Source organism: Sorghum bicolor, chromosome 4, assembly GCF_000003195.3.
Source record: "Sorghum bicolor cultivar BTx623 chromosome 4, Sorghum_bicolor_NCBIv3, whole genome shotgun sequence".
NCBI classification, from domain to species: domain Eukaryota; kingdom Viridiplantae; phylum Streptophyta; class Magnoliopsida; order Poales; family Poaceae; genus Sorghum; species Sorghum bicolor.
The window spans coordinates 66,240,725-66,260,164 of record NC_012873.2 but is presented as its reverse complement, the minus strand read 5'-3'; the positions used below and the strand labels follow the sequence as shown (position 1 = coordinate 66,260,164).

The 19,440-nt window shown below is 44.7% G+C and overlaps 4 protein-coding genes across 5 annotated transcripts; 2 read left to right on the top strand and 2 right to left on the bottom strand.

The window, feature by feature from the left end:
* On the top strand, positions 1,944-5,279 carry LOC8081977. Its single transcript, XM_002454648.2, has 4 exons — positions 1,944-2,212; positions 3,454-3,861; positions 3,943-4,599; positions 4,697-5,279. Exons 1-4 carry the CDS (start codon positions 2,131-2,133, stop codon positions 4,933-4,935), a joined length of 1,386 nt encoding a protein of 461 aa, XP_002454693.1. The 5' UTR covers positions 1,944-2,130; the 3' UTR covers positions 4,936-5,279.
* LOC8082735 (protein HEADING DATE REPRESSOR 1) lies at positions 6,418-9,756 on the top strand. Its single transcript, XM_002454647.2, has 4 exons — positions 6,418-6,709; positions 6,835-6,913; positions 8,687-9,033; positions 9,276-9,756. Exons 1-4 carry the CDS (start codon positions 6,473-6,475, stop codon positions 9,492-9,494), a joined length of 882 nt encoding a protein of 293 aa, XP_002454692.1. The 5' UTR covers positions 6,418-6,472; the 3' UTR covers positions 9,495-9,756.
* LOC8082733 lies at positions 9,912-13,261 on the bottom strand. 2 transcript variants are annotated; one of them, XM_021459342.1, is made up of 6 exons: positions 12,855-13,261; positions 11,985-12,149; positions 11,566-11,742; positions 11,367-11,473; positions 10,779-11,068; positions 9,912-10,684 (listed from the first exon to the last, which is right to left on the bottom strand). In XM_021459342.1, the coding sequence occupies exons 1-6, from the start codon at positions 13,002-13,004 to the stop codon at positions 10,158-10,160; spliced, it is 1,416 nt and encodes a 471-aa protein (XP_021315017.1). In that variant the 5' UTR covers positions 13,005-13,261; the 3' UTR covers positions 9,912-10,157. The 2 variants fall into 2 exon arrangements, with proteins under 2 accessions (XP_021315017.1, XP_021315016.1); XM_021459341.1 differs by having other exon boundaries at positions 11,901-12,149; positions 12,855-13,259.
* LOC8081976 (probable steroid-binding protein 3) lies at positions 15,993-17,279 on the bottom strand. The gene has a single exon (XM_002452923.2). The coding sequence runs from the start codon at positions 16,616-16,618 to the stop codon at positions 16,307-16,309; it is 312 nt and encodes a 103-aa protein (XP_002452968.1). The 5' UTR covers positions 16,619-17,279; the 3' UTR covers positions 15,993-16,306.

The window sequence follows — 19,440 nt, the reverse complement described above, 5'->3', positions numbered from 1 at the left end:
CGCGTGGAGATGGAGGCCCGCCACGCTGGCTCGGCTTTGCGCGCTTGGCGACGGCCCATTACCTCAGATCTGAGCTGATGGGCCGGAGGAAGTCAATTTGTATCTTCTTCGACTATGGTCGTAGTCTAGTTTTTTTTTTTCATCTTTCGGAAAAACTTTAATAAGTTACCTCGTGTTTCGACGATAAGTGGTTCTCATGGGATTGTCATATTTCAAAATAAAAATATGGTAACCGCTTTAAAACGTTTTTAAACCATGAAAAGTATCTCTAAAAACTTTTAATAATTTTGAGAAAAAAAAATTATTGATAGATTAGGACATGATGTATCTGGAAAAATATTTAAATATCATGAAAATATATATAGAAGCTTCAAAAATATATTTAGCTTCTACAAAAATGTAAAATAATAAAACAATATAGAAATTTTCCAAAACACTCTGATAAATGTCTAAACGTGCTTAAAAACCTTCCACAACAAGGCATGGGATGCAACCACGATGAATACAACATACATTGATGTTGAGTAAATTCTGCTAGATGCATTCACGTTGGTTGAATATAGAGTTTTTTCGTTGATCCTTTCAAAAACCCACGCAATGTGCTCCTTTTTGCTTTTTAGAGGTTGTTGAGCGTAATAGCCTCATCATTTTGATTTAATACTTACTCATACTCTACATGACATGTTAGTCCTTCAACTAATTGAATCATCATTAGTTACCATAATTTATTTATGGGCATAGGTGGATTCGTAGTAGATTATTATTATTATTAACTTTACATAACTTCTTTTCATGTTTTTTTAGTTGTTCACGTATTATAAAACAATACTCTTTGTATAAAAATATAAGGCAAACATTTAAAATTCAAACTTTTGTTTTTTTTTGCCAAAAAAATTTGTTATCTTTGACTAACAACTAATCTAATGATATATAAAAATTTATAGTATGACAGTGGTAGTACTAGATTTGTGTTTAGAAATACTTTTTATACTTTCGTTGCTGCCATAGATTATATGTAGAACCTGTTTGGTTCTCCTTGTTAAAATTTAGATAGCTAAATTTTTAGTCATTTTAGTAGCTAAAGTTCTAAACACATTGACTAAAAATGAGCTAAAATAGTTTAGTCCACTAGTCTAACAAGAGTAGCTAAAATTTAGTAAGAGGAACCAAACTGGACCATAATAAGATAAATTAACGGCCAAAGTATAATCTTAAATACCATAAGTCAAATCACGTCTTGTAGGCTATGAAGTAATTATTATTGGCTTGTTGACATCCTATAAAAAAATAATGTAATAAACCATAACAACAAAGATCGTCAAACGGAAGCCGACATTGATCTGCATAAAAATATTATGGGAGGTCACACATGTTCAACCCTAGCCCATTGGTAATCACTGTTTCAGCTGCATTCTCGGCCTTGTTTAGTTCCCAAAAAATTTGCAAAATTTTTCAGATTTTCCGTCACATCGAATCTTTAGACGTATACATGGAGTATTAAATATAGATAAAAATAAAAACTAATTGCACAGTTTAGTCGGAATTGACGATACGAATCTTTTGAGCCTAGTTAGTCCATGATTGAACAATATTTGGCAAATACAAACGAAATTGCTACAGTGCTTATTTTGCCAAAAATTTTGAAACTAAACAAGGCCCTCATTTCTCAGTATTATTGCACGTGCAGACGTGCTAAGTCACCTACACCCAGATTCTTTGTTAGGTTGAAAATTCTGTCAAGAAAAAGCGGTTTGGGCTGGAGCGAATGGAAACGCCACACCACCCTCCCCGTCCCACCTCCACATGGGCCCCACAGGGGCCCACCCCAGCCCAAGAGCTCAAGGGCCCACCGACACCTGATCTGTGGGCCCGGCGCGCACGCCTCACGCCGAAGCCTATATAACTCGCCACCTCCTGCCATTCCCCCGGCTTCTCCCCTTCCGCTTCCTCTTCCTTCCTGTCTGCGAGCCTAGTGCGCGAGAGGAAAAGAGGCAGAACCGGCCTCCGCCTCCTCTCTCCCCTTCGCGAGAGAGAAGGGGGAAAGAGAGGGAGAGAGAGAAAAAAAAAAAGAAAATCTTAGGGCTTCCTCCTCGATCCTCTTCGCGATTGCCCCACCGATTCGTCAATCCAATGCCGCGCGCTTCCGGGGTCTCGAATCCCCCGGCGGCCGCTGCCACCGCCTCGGCCGCCGCCGCCGCAGCCTCCAGGAATGGTAAGGGAGCGGCCCCGTCCCGTGGGGGGTTTTCGGGTGTTCTTAGCGGGGGTGCTGCTTGATGTCGTCTTCAGGCGAATTCCTAGGGTTCCGGGCGGGCGATTCCGTTCGTCGGCGCAATGCGATGTACTTGATCATGAAACGGTGGCGGCTTGGCCTGGGGTTGGGGTTTCGTGGGGGATGCGGCCCCGGGTCGGCGTGCTTAGTTGCGTGTATGGTGTACGGATCGTCGATGAGACTCTTGATAGAATCCACATGTTGCCTGGATCTGGCTGTGAGAGTACGCGTGGAATTTGTGACCCTGGAACGCACAGCTGAGAGCTCTTTTAGCCCCCCCTCGAATTTTGGCACCCCTCTCGTGATGATAGGGGGGTTTGTATTCTTGCTTTGGGTAACACCAGAGGCTCTGTTTTGCACCGCGGTTCTGAAAAGCTGGGCGAGGGTTTCTTCGATTGGACTACCTTGGGATTGAGGAACGCGATCCCATTTAGATGGTTAATTCTTTCTTTTAAAAATTCATGAATAAATTCTGATTTCTGCCTTTGCAGTTGGATGTGATTTGTACTGCGGGGATGTTTAATGGTTGTAGGTTCCTTTATAGGTTATTATTGAACTGTTTTCCCACTTGATTGGTTGGTCTTGTCTAGTATTGTTAGGTATTATTAGGTCCTTCTTGCTTTCCATTTTCTACTAAATCCAAGTGCGCAGGTGAATAAACGCATTGTTGCTTTAAAGGGTTGATTTGTTTCCGATAGGATTGCTTGGCCTGAGGTAATGTTAGTCCAGATATTTGGCCTCATACGGAGACTGCCCCCCATCAAGTTATCTGGTCTGATATTGAACTTACATGTGCTGATTTTCTTTATTTGGCATATCCACATATCCCCAATATGTAACTGTGTGACAATTCCATTAAATATTCTAAGTTGGTTATGTGGTATAGTTTATAGAAGTGCATCTTCTGTTGATTCATTTAACAAATGTCACAAAATGGAGTTGTACATTTATTTCTTCTGTTCTATGTTCCCTGTCTTTGCAATCTGCATCATACTGCGTCTTGACTGAATTGATATTTAGTGTAGTCTCTTGCTATAGGACCATTCTGCATGATTTTAGTAATGCCTCACAGTCTCACACTTCTGTTCATGAAGTACATATTAGCTAACACTACACCCCCCAAAGAATGCTTTCTGCTTAATCTTGTTCTCACTTTTTTTTTTCACTTTGCTTTGCATTTTCAGTGAGCAGAAATGCTGGACACTCTGGCCCATCTTGCAGTGCACCTGCTTATCAGTTGTTTCGCCCTGTTACTCGTTCTATGACCCGTGGGTCTGATCCTATTGTGGCTTCACCTGGTTTCAAGGCAGGAGGATCTGCTAGTGCAAGCACACGAAGAAGTACTTCAGATGCTTCTTTTAGCACTCAGTTAGCTGCCTCACGACCTACTGCCAGACATGCCCGGACCCCTCTAAAAGTGACTTCATCTGGTTGGAAGCCTCTTACTCAACCTGTTGCAATGAATGAAGAGAGGAAATGTGCAAGCCTTACAATCAACCCTACTGCTAAGCGTTCAAGAGTTGCTTCTTCCCGAGCTGTCAAAGATTCAATCAACCATTTAGCTTCAAAAGCTAACTCAAACATTCCCAGTGGTGCTTACTTGATGCTTTATCAACATAATTTTACTAGTCATGTTCTGGATCCTAACCCTTTATAACTTTATCTTATTCCAGGCAAGAAGTACAGAGATGAAGAAATTGTGAGCCTGGGTGATCAGTCAGATGGAGCTGTCTTGCCATCTCCCACAAAGAAGCTACAAATATGCAAAGGCCTTTCAGATGCACCTTCAATAAGGAAATCAACTATCAGAATCCTGGGTGTTAAGGGAGCTGCTCTACCACCCTCAGGGAAATCTCAAATCGAAACTGGGAAAAGCTTTGCTAATGCTCCAGCAGAAGTGATTTCTGCTAGTACAAATGTGATCAGTCAGTCAGATAGTGCAGCTGTCCCATCGCTTGCACAGCAATTGCAACCTGACACTGCAAAGAACTCCAGTGTCACCATGCATATCCATGAAACAAGTAAAGTCAACCAGTTGGCTGCTACAGTTGCTAATTTCCCAAGGCCGGTCCTTCAAAATGATTGCATTAAGAAGCCATCCAATGTACCAATAATGCCTAACCAGGCCAGTGGATTGGCTGGTGCGACTGCTCCCTTGATTACACCAAAGTTAGAAATTGGAAACATGAAGGACAGTTCCAATCCTCTCTCAAATCCTGCTTACACAAGGGCGCTTTTAATCAAGCAGCAAGAGCAGCTGCTTCAGCAATTTAAATTGGGTAGTTTGCAGCAGCTGAGGCAGGAACAGCAGCTCTACATAAAAGGGCCAGGTAAAGTTCTACCAATTGGTGTATGTTTTTCAATCTTGTTTTCTGTTATAGTTGGTGCTTTCCTGGCCTCTTTGTAACTGCCTCATTGCAATTTCAGCTCTGTTTGAGAATGATGACCCGCCACCGGTTGGGCTGCTGGGAACAAGGTGCCAGCTCTGCAAGCTTGATATTGCTTTCCGGCCACAAGGGGATGCAGGCCGTGATGCCAATGCTCCTCCAGTCGTTGCGGTTCTGGCATGCCACCATGTGTTCCACAGCAGGTGCATTGAATCAGTTTACGGACTTGCTGAGCCTGCCCAGTGTCTTGCCTGCCTGGAGCCTGGGGCAGCGCACTGATCACTAACCAGAAACGTCAGTTTAGCTTGATTTGAGCTATGGTATAGGATAGATTTTCATCTTATATTGCATATAGAGGGTGAGGTATCATCTGCATTGATAGAAAAGCTTCTGTTGGTATAACGGTGCAGATCAAAAGTCTGAGTGCCCCATTTCTGTGGGCATTCAGATAGTGTAAGTAGCTATCATTGGAGTTCAATCGGGAGCTGAATCATGCAACTTGCCTGATATATTTTTTTTTCCTCCTGTTGTCCTCATAGTTAAAATCTGCAGTCAATTGACAGTGTCATTTTGAATAAACTGAGCCAATCTGCGCTGGCTGGCTGGTCATATATGTTGTGACTTGTGGCTTTCTGAGTAGCGACCGCACTTGCGGCTGATTGGTGTTTTTTTTTAATTGGTTGGTTGTACCAGCTGGTGCACATCTGGGCTGGACTGTGGCTTGGGCAGTTGGGCTTGTCCCGCTAGCCTGCTATAAGCCTGGCCTGTGCATAGGGAACAGAACAGGCGCAGCCTGCAGTTAGCTTGGGCTGAGGTTTGCGATTGGTGGCCCAGCTGTTGATGTCAATGCATCATCATTGAAGGAAAAGCGTTTGTACCTGAGGCCGAGTAATGGTGTTCACATGATCTCTGGCTGCTGTCGCATTGCAAATGCAGGTGTCACTGTGCCAGTGCAACAGAAATGGACGGACGAAGCCGGAAGGCAGTGGTTGGCGTGCTGCGGGCGGATCTCTGCCTCTAGTTTCTAGCTGTACAGTGAGATTTTGCGTTGCTATCTTAAGGAATAGAAATTGAAGTTTGTTCAATGATATTTCAAATGAAGATTGTTTCAACGAGTCAGCTGCCAAACCAAGTTTGTAAATAAACCTGACAAATGGAGCTTTAGCACTGACTGTCTGACCGGGTGTGGTGTGGGCAACAGTACAGGCGTGTGCAGCTGGCCACAGAGAATCCGCGTCTCCGCGAACATGGCTATGGGACTAGGACTGGGCCCCGTTCTTTAGTTTTAGTATACATTTGTTTGCATGTGATAAATATTACTTAATTATAGATTAAATAAATTAAAAAATTTGTCTTGCAAATTACAGGTAAAATTTTTATGTATATGTAAGATTCGATATAACGGGGAATATGAAAAGTTTTGCAAAAATTTTAAAGGAACTAAGACCAACTCCAACAGCTTTGCTATTTTTATTAAGGAGGCTTTTTAGAATTTTTATAGTAGAAAAATAGGCTCCAACAGATATGCTATTTAATTTTGTAAAATAAAAAGTTTGCTATCTTTTGATTTTCGTTGGCCATATATAGCCAACCACTGGCACTAGCTATCTGATAGCAAGGCTGTTGTGAACCTCTTCTTTTTTAAAAAGTTATCTATTTTACAAAATGGCTAAACATTAGAATTTATCTACTAATTTTAACCGAGCTTTTGGAGATGCTCTAAACAATGTTGGTGGCGGGTAACGCCGACGGGAGAAGTACGCCGTTTCCGCCATCGTTAGGCGTTACGTCCCTGAAAGGAAAACCCAAGCCAACGATGACCACGACGACAGGGCCAAGAAACGGGGAGTGTATTCCAAGGCGACCACCGCCCCCCTCTCGCACTCCAAACAGCACACGTCCATCCGTCAGCCCAGAGCCACAAGATAACGCAACCAACAAGACACAGCGAGCGAGCGAGCGAGGAGAAGGGAGTAGCGCGCGCGGCGCAGCGCGGCAACCAGGTCCAGGAGAAAGGGAAGCCCAGTTAGCCTGGAGCCGAGAAGCCGCCGAGGTGAGATTTTGATTGACATGGTTAGCTCACGGAGGCCTGGAAGCGAGGAGGAATTTGAGGCGGAAGAAGCAGAGATTTATTAGCACAGCTGGAAGCTGATGGGTGCAATTCGTTTTGTGCTGTAGGGAGCGAGGGAGCAGCCAGGCATGGAGGAGCCCGTTCCGGCTGATCCCCCCAGGATTTTCTGGAAGTCAAGGAGATCAGGTGCCTGCTGTTCTCAATCAATTCCTGTTCCTGCAACCTGCATACAAAATCTCACTGATTTCAAGTGCCTATTTTTTTTACCCCCGCAAGAATCGTCTTCTCATCATGTCTCATCGTCTATTTCTCTGTTCTTGGAAGATGGCCAATTTCAGCTCAGTTTTCTTCAAATTTCTCTGTAATTCTGCTCAAAAGAAAGTAATACAGTTCATATAAAAGCAATATAATTAGATTAACATCTAAACACTATTAATCTCAGCTACTTTGTTTCCCTCCACAAGCACCGTGGTTTTTTTCTCTCGACCGGAACATTTTCCTTTTTGTTCATATAAGTTCTGGTACTGATGCCCGGGACTGTGCCGGTGAGATATTTCGTGTGGGGGGATGAATGATAGACAGCTCACTCGCGTGACGTACCGGTAGTCCAGTACTAGTTAACAATTAACATAGCACGTTAATCACGCATCCGTGGTACTTAACTTTTATTGGATAACCTCCCGTTTGGTAGTTCGATCACGTGAGCGTAGCTGGTCATTTCAATACCTTGTCAAGTTGTCAGCTACCAGAATAGCAGACGTCTTTGCTTGTCTTCAAGGCTAATCCCAAGCCTGCAGCTGCGGTGTGGTGCTTAGTAACAGTGGTCCCAGGAATATGCTTGCAGCAAGAAATCATATTCCTAGATACCCTTTGCAGCAAAGAGTAATTTCTAATCTTGCTACCGTGGGATTAGATTTCTGTGTGTTTTCTTGTCTGTTTCTGCCTTTCCAATATTTTCCTCTCTTTGCCGCTGTTCAGACGAAGCCAAAGACTAGTATGCAACCGGTGTAGCATCCTAGAGTTTCTTGGTGTGGCAGCAGACAAGTATGAACAATTCTAACCGAGTAGCCGTCTAGGCATGGTCAAGTATGGAACAAACAGATAAACTACAATCTAGTCGTATATGAGTATTTTGTAGCATATGTCCAGAGGGCAGTATTGTCGTGTCTCGTGTGGGTCAGATTATGTATGGCTCATGTGGGCTGGCTTATTGGAATGCTAATCAGGTCAATCTGATGCTACATCTGGTTGATACTGACCAATATGTGACGCTGACAGATTAGTTTAGGGCAAAATAAATCAACCTTGGAAATTACTCTCTAGCAGACATAAAAACAATGTATCAGTCTTGGAATGCAGAAATTTTGCCCTTAAGGGAACATGCTCTTGCTACTGTGAGCCACATGTTTGACACTGAGATTCATGCCCACGAGAGAGATACTAGAATATTGTCTCTCTCCTGCTGGTGCTGTGCACGAATCACAGTGCGAAACTTGTGGCTCACAACATCAGAGCTTGTGCTCTTTGGGCAAATTTTACTTTCTCATCAGCCTTCTTTTTAGAGCTTATGGTATTGTTCATGAATAGATCTTTATGTTCAATACAGTGTGTTATTTCGGTCCCTTATTACTTTACTTCTTTGTGAAGGATGGTACATATACATATAGCATACTTGCAAGACACTGAAGGCCTGTGAAGAATTAAAGAAGCCTCACAAAAGAATGAAAGCAAGAGCTATAAAAATATTTCTAAGAAATGAATAAAAGCATCCCCTAGACTCTGCATAAGCTATTCACATGACAGCCAAACTCATCCTCACAACTCACTAACATATTGGTTGTCAAAATGAATGAACTTCCAACTGATCATATTGTATAGAGCGAATGGTCATGTGTGCATTAGATTTTAACTGGGGAAGTGCACTGACTCTTGATCTGACTAACAATATGTATGTTCCAGCCAATGGCCGGAGCTTGCAACAAGAACCTGACAAAGATGCTACCGAAGAAACTAATGAGCAGGCTCAAGAGGAACCCATGAAGACCGACGATGCAACAGATACAACAGCTACAGCTGAGGATGTACAACCAGACCCAAAAGCTAACTTATCTGAGAAGCGGAAGGCTCTCTTTGAGCCTCTTGAGCCGATCAATGGAAAGCGCAGTGCTGAAATGCTGCTTCCACCACCGGACTTTGAGCCCGCATCATATCCTAAGGGATGGCTGGTGGGCAAGAAACGTAAGCTCGTCAATGTAGATGTTGTGGAGAGCATGAGGAGGATTGCAATCCAAGAAATGAACAGAAAGGTTTATAATCTTTCTAGTGGTCTGATTCTACATACCTGCATGATATCAATGCGGCATGCAATGCTATTTTTCTAGTAAATGCATCGATGATCAAGCTGAAAATCCTGAAACGATGGCTTCTGCTTTTATCTGCGATAAGAGTATCATGCTTGTGTGCTGCCTAAGGTAAACTGTAGGCAATTTTGTTGCTGAACGTGCATCAAAGACTGACAATTGTTATTACTGTGGAAACGGTGTGGCAGGACCGTGAGATCAATGGACTGAACGAGCAGTTAGAGGAAGACTCCCGTGTGCTGGAGCTTCTACAGAAGCAGCTTGCCGATGAGCGCAAGAAGCGGGCAGAGATTGAGAAGGAAAATTCTATGCTTCATGAGCAGGTGAACATGCTGATGAACATGCTTGACGAAAATGAGGGTTTCGATGAGGACGGAGAAGCTCCACCGCCCGATTCCTTTGATTAAGCATTACATTACTATCCATTTTCCAACAATATCAAGTCATACATCTCTAGGTACCGGTTTCAGAGTATCCAAGGGATATATGCTGTGTAGAATTTCATTTATCGTATTCCATTACATGGCTTGTGTTTCTGTAGATAAAGAGTGCATGTCTGTTGCACCAACTCCTTTCTAGGCTTCAAATGTATGTGAGAAACTAGTAACATATTATATTTGAATCGAAGTGTATGTACATGTTATATGAAATTCTTCCTTGCTATGCAAATTGCAATGCCTTCTCCAACATTCCACATAGCAAAAGTCACACCTATGTCATATATATAATATTCACATCCCTAATAAGATCGGTATCCTTGAGGGGCATATCCCTCATATAGTCATATATGCAAGTAACAAGCTGAGTATGATGAGAAAAAAAAATATCCAACATGGGAGAGAGTACCATTTAAAAGGAAAATGCCATCAAATTGTAGTTCCAACGTTGCATGTGCAGTTTCTCGGCGAACGAAACAATGAGCAGACAATTTTGCTGCACCAAACTACTGAATTATTTACAGGGAAGAAGTAAAACAGAATTCTGGCGTGGCTGATTTATTGCTCATATTCACAATTTGTACAGCTGCTGCTTTGTTCTAGGAGTAAAGAACCAGAAGTTGATTGCACGCTTTATTTTTCAGAATTTTCTGCTAAGTTGAACAAGAACTGTGGAATAGAAGGTTCTGGGGGAAGGTTTAGCAGCAGCTCCCCGAAAGAATCCTTTCTGGAAATGGTGAGCGGTTCTTTAGCTCCTGCAAGTGATGAGTTGAGCTCCTCCTCAAAGCCATCAAAATTTATGCCTATGTCATCACTGCATTCAGGCTTGCAGATGGCGGCTGGCACCGTGTCTTTCTCAAGCAAAGAGTAAAGGGAGTCAACCCTTGCCATTAAATATTTATCATCTGAGGCTGGCAGACTGTGTGTATCGCTGAAAAGGTATTGAACAAGATCTTCCAATACTTCTTTGGATTTTCCATCATTAATGGTCAAAGGAGGATCGCTTACACTCCTTTGATCAGCTCTGCAGTTACCTAGATGGTTAACCAAATCTTCCACAGATATGGATGCCTTCAATCCAGGCACTTTGAATTGATTCCACTGATTGCAATTCTTTGGTTCCTCAGAAACAGTGCCCTCAAAATCTCCAGCACCAAATCCTGTAAACGCCTTGGCATTAGACATGATTACATCAAAACATCACAAATACAAGCCTTGCAGTCTATACTAAATTGTGTGGCTAGAATTGATTACCTATGTTCATTGGTTGTCCAACATTCTTGGACAGTGATGAAAAGACACATGTTGAGACGGGATCAGTGAACTTGGGCAAAGTAGCTTCATGTTCATACTTCAAGCCATTAAGATCAAAGCAGTCCTTTGATTCGTTTGGATTTTCAAAAATAGATCGCTTAGGTTCAAAATGTGGAGTTTGCAATATGGCAGCTGGCTGTTGGCTCAATTCATGTAGACGATGATCACATTGAATGAGCTTTTCAAAATTCTTGCTTAACAAACTTGAGGGGCACTGCAAGGTATGTCTCCTGCACGCATAATCCTTTTTAGTATTTAGTTCCTTAGGTAGGCAACAAAAATAATAGTATATAAATCAACATGTAATAGAAGGCAAGTTACCAAAATCATTCATGAAAATCAAAACAAGCAAATCTAAATAGGAAGCTAATATATTAGCTGAGTAACTAAAAATATGCACATAACAAAAAGTTAAACATGTTTACAAAACAGAGTAGCAGCATAGGTCACAACTCCCCACTAAAAACATTTCTTTATGTAGAACATTGCCTTCCAACATGGAAAATACATTTTGCACTGGTTCTTCACCTGTTGACGCTTGCCTGTCCATCAGTAAAATCTGATGCAGCCTGCCATAGTGTATGTTTCCTTGGCTGAGGATTAGTCTCTTTGAAGAAAAGGGGTGGGCGAGCCAACTTCACAAAAGAAAACGGGATGTTGTTTAAGGAACTGATGATGAGATGCAAAAGACTACAACAAAATATGTCTCAGCCTCTAAGGAACTTACCACAAGATCTAAGATCCCTTCTTGTTCATTCTCGGGGCAGGTTGCCTTCAAAGCAATAATATCTGACCACTGAATTTCTATCTTACTCTTGAGACCATCATGTAGGACTTCCCAGACAAGCTTATGCTTTGCAAAGTAGCACTTTGCGACCAAATCACCTTCGTAGTGTGAAATGTACTGGTCAGAAATATTATGAGTGTTAGGGTAATAGGGTGGGTTGTCTGGGAAAGCTGCAAAATAGTTGCTCAAATAGGACTCCTATAGTGTCATATAGTATAACAACAAAATGGGAATCCACATCTTTTTGAGAAAAGAGGAAACTTGCATTTTGTTACCTCCCAACTACCAATTCTCAAAACATTTGCAGGAAAATTTGAAGCTTTCGGTCGTTCACCAGCTGTAGGAGCCCCAGATCTAACCTCTTTCTTCATGGGTGTATCAGAAACATTGTTGTGCACATCAAACTGTTCACTGGCAGATTTTGCCTGAGAAAGCTTCGTCTGAATAAGGTCCAGCAGAGATGGACTTTTTCTTAGTCGCAGACCCAATGGGCTAGGTTCATCAAGCACATCACAGGACAGGTCCTGCAACAGGTTATGTTGGAATCAGAGAACGAATTAAAGGGCCTTGTGCAGTTGTAGTTTGGATACTGATTGAACAAACCAATAATACTTGAACAGAATATATAATCTATGAGGTGTTTTTGCAAACACCTTAGAACTCTCAAGAACCTATAGCAGACATGAATGGCAAAGGCAGGCATCTGTCCTGAAAAGTTAAACCATGTGCTGCAGATTTGATCAAACTAAAAGGACCTGACAGTCCTGGACAAATTTATCACGCCAAGAATGCATTCTCTGAATTTACAAGAACCTTTATGTTTTCTAGACTTCCTCTCTAGAAGCAGGACAGAGACTAAGCAAGTAAGCAACGGTCATGATTTCAAGTAGTCAAACCACATATCCACATGAAAGGCTCAAACAAAATTTAACTAGAGATCTCATCTAACTTCGTGTCAGCGAGTCGATGCATCATGAACTGAATAATGCCAATGCAGCATCGAACCGAAACAACGTGGCACAACTTCACCAGATTTTTAGCACGAGAGTGGCAATGAGGTCGTTCAGACTTCACCGCGCCACCTTCTGTCTCGCACGAGCCATACGATCCGCGCGACACGAGGCAAGCGCAGAATCGAAAGCATACTGTAGCCTTCAATCTCAGCGCGCGCCGTCGTAAACGGAACAGAAGCAAAGCCACGCGAGGAGGGAAAAAAAAAGCCCAATTACCGATCTAAATGCCTGAGGCGGCGGCGGCGGCAGCGGTTTGACGCGTTTGTGCGGAGCACCATCGCCGCCGCCGAAAACCTCCATCTCCGCCTTGGCGGTCGCCGCCGTGGCCGGCTCGGCGCACCGCTTTCCGGACCTCGGAAGCTGCATCCAACTGAACCTTAATGGTGATTGTTAATCTGCCAGGCGGGCGAGATCACGTCCAGCAGGTGCGAAGGCGGCGGAGGCGGAGCGGGTTTGGTTCGGCCGGCAGGCGAGCTGGGTTGGGCTGGCTCCTGGGCAAGTGCGATTCTGGACCTGCGGAGCATCCCGGTTCGTTGCTGGTTGCCGAGTCAGATCCGGCCCCGCGGTGCGGCCGAAAGCCTGGCACACGCCACCGAAAAATCCGAAATCATGTCTTCTTTTTTTTGTCAAAAAATGTGATACGCATTTTCCCAATTTGATACCTACATTATACACAGAAGAAGAAAACCATCATACAGTCCTTTATCCATATAATATATAACAGCGGTATATAGAAAGATTTTATTCCATATAGGATATTTGTTCCTAGTCATATGGCTTGCCAATTTAGTCTATAATAAATTGTTACATTTCCTCCGTTTCTAGATAAATATATTTTTAGAGTTGTTTTAAGTCAAACTTTTAAAACTTATCGAATTTCTATAAAAAGCTATTAAGATTTATGATATCAAATTAGTATTATTAGATTAGATTTATTTACCATACAATATATTTTTGTAAGATGTTTATTTTATGTCATAAATAGATGTTGTTATTTTTTTTCTATAAAGTTAGTCAAACTTTAAAAATTTGACCGACACCGAATCTAAGAATTAATTTATTGAGGAACGGAGGCCCTTCATTATAGACGCTTTGAATTTTTTAGATACATGATTTTTGTTATATATTTAGATATATGTTATGTTTAGATGTATAGTAAAAGTAATATATCTAGAAAACCAAAATATCTTGTAATTTAGAATAGAGGAAGTAGTTTTTAAGGCTTTGTATTGACTTGATATAATGCTATTGACGATTTAATAAAAGAATCTTTTATAGAAAAACACCATCACAATAGTGATGTGCCACATCCTGATTTTTTTTGGAACGTAACGTGCCTCATCCTGATTTGGTAGCGTCATAGGTAGTGTTGTGCTTGTCTGTTTGATGGTAAATAGGTAATCTCGTTTGTAAGACTTGAACAGATATTTCGAAAGTACAGAATTATTTTTGCACGTGCAAGTAACTCGAGATCTCAAGCAGGAACATAAACAGTAATCCATTCGACTGTATTCTGATTCGGGCTCAAAATAGTTATCCATGTTGCCTTCCATGAATCGGTGGCCAAGATGGCTTCAAAGATCAAAACCTTTAACAACTCAATGGGATATTGAGATCCAAAAAGCCAACAATAAATAAAATCTTGCTCATGCAACCACAGCCGTTGGTTGACGACCATTGACCGCCACGCCACAGCCGTGGCTTGCCACCACAACCAAATTGCCATAGCTTTTTACAACACAAAACCCATAGAATGTAGCGCCCAAAAACCATACCACCATCACAACCCGCCGCACTTCACGCGTGGTTACTAGTGACCAACGTCCAAACAACATCTATATATTGCATGTTTCTTGCGGCCCCTGAAATCCATTGTTGGTGAATCAGCCTATACGAAGATGGTGAGTGGTGAACATAAAGGGCCAGTATAGCCATGGCCCTAGGCATGAGAAAAGATACTAGAGCAATCTCTTTATTTTTTCTAGCTAAATCTACATACTAGTATTAGTTTGTCCATTAATATATGATCCTAGTGGTTTATAGTATTGACCTTAATCGTGAAAGTTCGTTACCTCCGCCACTTGAGATGGTTAAGGTGGCGGCAAGGCTATTGACTAGTTCCTTCGTTCCTAGGCCAAACAATGTGAAATAAATCTATTTGAAAACCATCATCGGTTCCATATAGTTGCTGCTTGGGAAGTGTGCATGCTTTCAAGCAGAAATATACTTACAAGTTAAGGGTCTGTTTGGTACAGCTCACAACAGCTTCATGAGTTGTTGTGAGCTGCTTTTTTTGCCAAACACTTGTTTCCAAAACAGCTTCATAGGTGAAGCTGTTTTTCTTCTCCTCTCAAAAAACATGAGTGGGATGAAGCTGAAAAAAGTAGCTTATTGCAGCTCTCTCTCCCTCATTTCTTTCTCCCATCTATGCAAGAAGTAGTTGGTGAAGTTATTTTACCAAACATTTTTCTTAAAATAGTTTAGCTTCATTTAGAAAGTTGCTCATAAAACTATTTTCTAAAAAAACAGCTTTACTAGTAAAGTCGAGCTATGCCAAACAGGACCTAAGTCAAACACTACAACAACCTTATATATCTGAAATCTTGCGGCAATTTAAAAGGGACACCAACTCCATACATAGAATCGCCACAGGCCACAGCAGGTCCTACCATTCAGATCATAGCATAGGTCATTATGGCCTTGTTTAGTTCAAAAAAAATTACAAAATTTTTCGGATTCTCGTCACATTGAATTTTACGGCATATTTATAGAGCATTAAATATAAATAAGAAATAACTAATTATATAATTTATCTATAATTTTCGAGATAAATCTTTTGAGTCTACTTAGTTTATAATTAGACAATATTTGTCAAATAGAAACGAAAGTGCTACGGTGCTAAGCAAGGTCTATGTAGGAACTAGGAAGCAAGCACATGTCCTCACTGACTAATCCCATTATCACTGTACCTAGGGGCAATAGGATTTAGGACAAGAACGATGCTTATAGCCAATAGCCATGGTGGAGGTCTGCGGCATGGTGGTGATATATTATACAGTACTAGATATATAATAAGGGGAGGTGCGTTGAGTCGGCGGCTGATGATGTGGATGACGGCTGACAGTTTGGTGTGTACGATGTGATTATTGTGGTTATATACTTATGTTGATGGTCTGTCTAGAAATATCTGACAGTGTATCAAAGAATTGCCAACCCAAACTCTGTGAAACGAGCGTGAGCCTACCGGGAACAACACTTGTATGGTTGGATACTTGGATATTATTATTTTATTATCATCTAATTGAGTTGAGGATTAGTTAAATCAAGCCCTACATCTTAGAAAAGCCAATCGTATATACAAAGCCACTCAGCTCAATGACATAATTATAAACCAACCCCAATCCTTCATACAGATTATTGGTCATGGAATTACACAACAACCAAAGCACATAAATCATGGCATGTGGTAGCACTGTATGCAAGGACTAGGAATAATTCACAGCCACATACATCCTTCCATTCACAGATTATTGGGTAGCAACAAACAAGCAAGCACAACAGTGAACAACACTGCAAGAGGCAGGACAGAGTTTACACTGACACTTGGCCGCAGCAGAGAGCTGCTCCTCGCGGCTGATTGGGGGTGGTTGAGCCTGAGACTGCCGAGTTCAGGCGTCGGCGAGGCGGGCGACGACGGGGTACTTGGCCTGGAACTTGGTCTCCCAGTCGGCGAGGACGCCGAGCTCCTTGTCGGTGAGCCCGGAGAGGTCCCCTGAGACGTCGGCCTCGTCCTTGGACATCTTGCCGAGGGCGCGGCTGGCCTCGCGGCCCGCGAAGACGGCGTAGGAGCCGCCGGGGCCGTAGAATCCGCGGCCGGAGGTGACGTCGTAGACCTTGCCTCGGATGGAGACGTAGATGGGCTTGGACGGGTCGGTGCCGTCGTACGCCCGCAGCTGCGCCGCCGTCAGCTCCGTCGCCATCGCTCTTTAATTCGGCGCCGCGGATCTCAAGGGAGGAGGGGGGATTCGGGTCGCCGGTGGCGCAGCGTTGGGCCGGGCGTTGGTGCTGTGGATTGTTGGAGCGACTTGCGACTGAAGCGGTGGGCACCGGCGGTGTGGTGTGACCGTGACCGTGAGAGGAGTGGGGAGGAGCCGCTGCGTGAAGCGCACGCGACCGGACCGAAGCGATGGGTGAGTGACGTCACCAGTGCCGCCCTCTCGGAACGGTGAAACGACAAGGGGCCACACGGAACAAGGTGTGGTGGGTTTGGTTGGGCCGTCGTGTCCCCAGAACTTGAGGCCTGCAACGAGCGCAATCAGGCCCACAAATGCCCGCAGTGGGCCTGCAATGCAGCGCTGCCATTAGCATACTCCTCCGTCTCCGGTTCGCGAGCGCATGCGCATCCCAGAACCAGTTGCCACTTGCCAGAAACGCGCTAGGCTCCAGAGCCGCACCCTGCGTCCCTGCCCAGTGCCGGCGGGCGTGCGGTGCGGTCGCTGCAAGCCCCCGACCTCGGACGTACTACGCCCTCACCGACCGGCCGGTGCAGTAAAAACCCCTCGGTTCGCGCGGTGACAAACGTGTGGCCGCAGGCAGGGGATTAGGCAGGCATTGTGGCCTTGACGCCTTGTGCCGTTGCGTTGAGTGGGGAAGTGGGGGCGGGGCAGCAGAAACCAGAAAGGGAGTGGGGCTCGCTCCGCTCGACGGCCCGGGAGCCGGCCGGGATGGGATGGGGTCATGCGGATGAGACGAGGGAATGGTGTGGAGGCCGGGCATTGGCCGCGCGCGATTGGGAGAGGCTACGCCTACGCGGCGGGATCAGGGGGGGCTGCCTCTGGCCATTGGTTGCCGCTCGTGTCGCGCCAGCGCCCGTTGCTCTCGACCCCCACCCCACAGCCCACACGCGCGCGCGCGCAAAAGCCCTACAAGTCGCCTCTCCGTCGCCGTCGCCGCGCCAGCCGCCGCCGCTGCTTATCAGTTTATCTTATCACCGGGCTCCACGGCTTCACCGTCTCCGCGCCAGTACACTACTACTTGTCTCCATTTGGAATTTGTCTGAAACTCGACCAACTTTAGCCGAATAACATGCTTTGCATATAGGATGTTTCGAGCATGTCAACTTGTCGAGGGTAGGTACATGCATACATACATCATACAGGATTACAGGTCACTGTGCTCTCGAGCTTGCAGAGCAGTTGAGCAATTCAGTGGTTTTTCCCTCTGAACCGGGATTAGCAACCAGGACCAGGAATAGCTTGTGTGGCTCACAATATTCATGCCTGTCTCGTGGATTATAATGGAAAAAACCTGTGAACGAAAGAACGAAAATCTCGCCCGCTTTCTAGAGAGTAACCGGAGATTGCAAGAGAGAAAGTAAGCGCGGTGGGATACTCCTGCGCCAAGATAATTACATCTCGCTTTCTCAAGAATTCAGAAACACTGGTCCTTCGCGGACGGTCAATAAAAACCTAAAAGGAACCTTCATCGGAAAGACACTCTAAAAGCTTACACTTGTAGCCATAAATAAACAAAGCAAACTGCCGTAAATATACTCTTTTCATTCTAAATTGTACGTAACTCGTTCTCGCTTTAGAGGTGGTTTGGTTTCTGGCGAGCACCTGCCACGTCAATTGTGACGTCGTGGAAGACAAGGCGAAGAAAATGGCAGCCGTAGCTCGTGGCTGCCATAAACTATGCCTAAACCAAACACCAGCCAACTTTATATGGTAGCCACATATTTTGCGCGGCAAACCGCGGTAGGAAACCAAATAGTCCCTTTCTTTTTTAAGTGTGTGTAGCTTTCACTACTACAAAAAAGATTTTCCGAGGCGGGCAAAATGGATTTTCCGAGACGGACAAAATAAACGCCTCCAATAGAAGGTCACGGTTAATCAAGCATTAACAGAGACGTTTGTTTGCCCGTCTCGGTAAATAAATCAGAAAAAATAAAAAAAGAAAGAAAAAACCCCGTCGACGAGCCCGCTGAGCCCATTGACGGACCCGCCAAACCCAATCCACCATTGCTGCCATCCTGCTCCTAACGCCGACGCCGCCGTCCTCATAGCCTCACGTCGGTCCCCGTGCGATGCCGCGGCTCGAGAGGGTCGGGCACCGCGCCACTAGAAGAGGGTTGTGCGGCGGGGGCTGTGGGGCTGGTGAGGAGCCGAAGGGCCTCCGGACGTCGCTGAAGGAGAGGACGCACCACCCGAGCCACGTCGTCGTCGGAGGAGGGAGACGCGCCCCCATGCGCCGCCGCCGGAGTGGAAAGGGTCGCACCCCCGTGCGACGTCGCCGGAGTGGGGAGGACCGCGCCCCCTGCAACACCACTGAAAGAGGGGGTCGCACCCCCGTGCGCCGCCACCGGAGTGGGGAGGACCGCACCCCCTGCAACGCCACTGAAAGAGGGGGTCGCGCCCTCGTGCACCGCCGCCGGAGTGTGGAGGGCCGCCGCCGCCGCCGCTGCCGGAGGGGGGAGCGCCGCCGGAGTGAGGGTGCGCCGCCGCCAGAGGGGGGAGGGTGCGCCGCCATCGGAGTGGGGAGGGACGCCGCCGTGCATGGCTAGGAGAGCTCTCAGTGAGGCGGCTGGGGAGGGAGGGAGTGAGGGGATGAGAAACCCTAACTTGTGTTTATATACTGGTCGCTCATATCGGGCCTCATCTGGGCTGAGAAATTGTATTTGGATGGGCTAGATTTTAGGAGGCGGACAATGTAATATAACCGCCTCGGTTAATGATTTACTGAGACGGTTGAGTTATAATGCTCGCCTTGGTTAATTGGTATTAACCGAGGCGGTTATATTACA

Coding starts and splice junctions, on each gene's coding strand:
- LOC8081977 (XM_002454648.2), top strand. CDS start 2,131: ATGCCGCGCGCTTCCGGGGTCTCGAATCCCCCGGCGGCCGCTGCCACC. Junction 3,862..3,942: donor TAACTCAAACATTCCCAGTG/GTGCTTACTTGA, acceptor ATCTTATTCCAG/GCAAGAAGTACAGAGATGAA. Junction 4,600..4,696: donor GCTCTACATAAAAGGGCCAG/GTAAAGTTCTAC, acceptor TTGCAATTTCAG/CTCTGTTTGAGAATGATGAC.
- LOC8082735 (XM_002454647.2), top strand. CDS start 6,473: ATGACCACGACGACAGGGCCAAGAAACGGGGAGTGTATTCCAAGGCGA. Junction 6,914..8,686: donor CTGGAAGTCAAGGAGATCAG/GTGCCTGCTGTT, acceptor TGTATGTTCCAG/CCAATGGCCGGAGCTTGCAA. Junction 9,034..9,275: donor TCCAAGAAATGAACAGAAAG/GTTTATAATCTT, acceptor ACGGTGTGGCAG/GACCGTGAGATCAATGGACT.
- LOC8082733 (XM_021459341.1), bottom strand. CDS start 13,004: ATGCAGCTTCCGAGGTCCGGAAAGCGGTGCGCCGAGCCGGCCACGGCG. Junction 12,150..12,854: donor CGCCTCAGGCATTTAGATCG/GTAATTGGGCTT, acceptor AACCTGTTGCAG/GACCTGTCCTGTGATGTGCT. Junction 11,069..11,366: donor GGACAGGCAAGCGTCAACAG/GTGAAGAACCAG, acceptor TTATGCGTGCAG/GAGACATACCTTGCAGTGCC.
- LOC8081976 (XM_002452923.2), bottom strand. CDS start 16,618: ATGGCGACGGAGCTGACGGCGGCGCAGCTGCGGGCGTACGACGGCACC.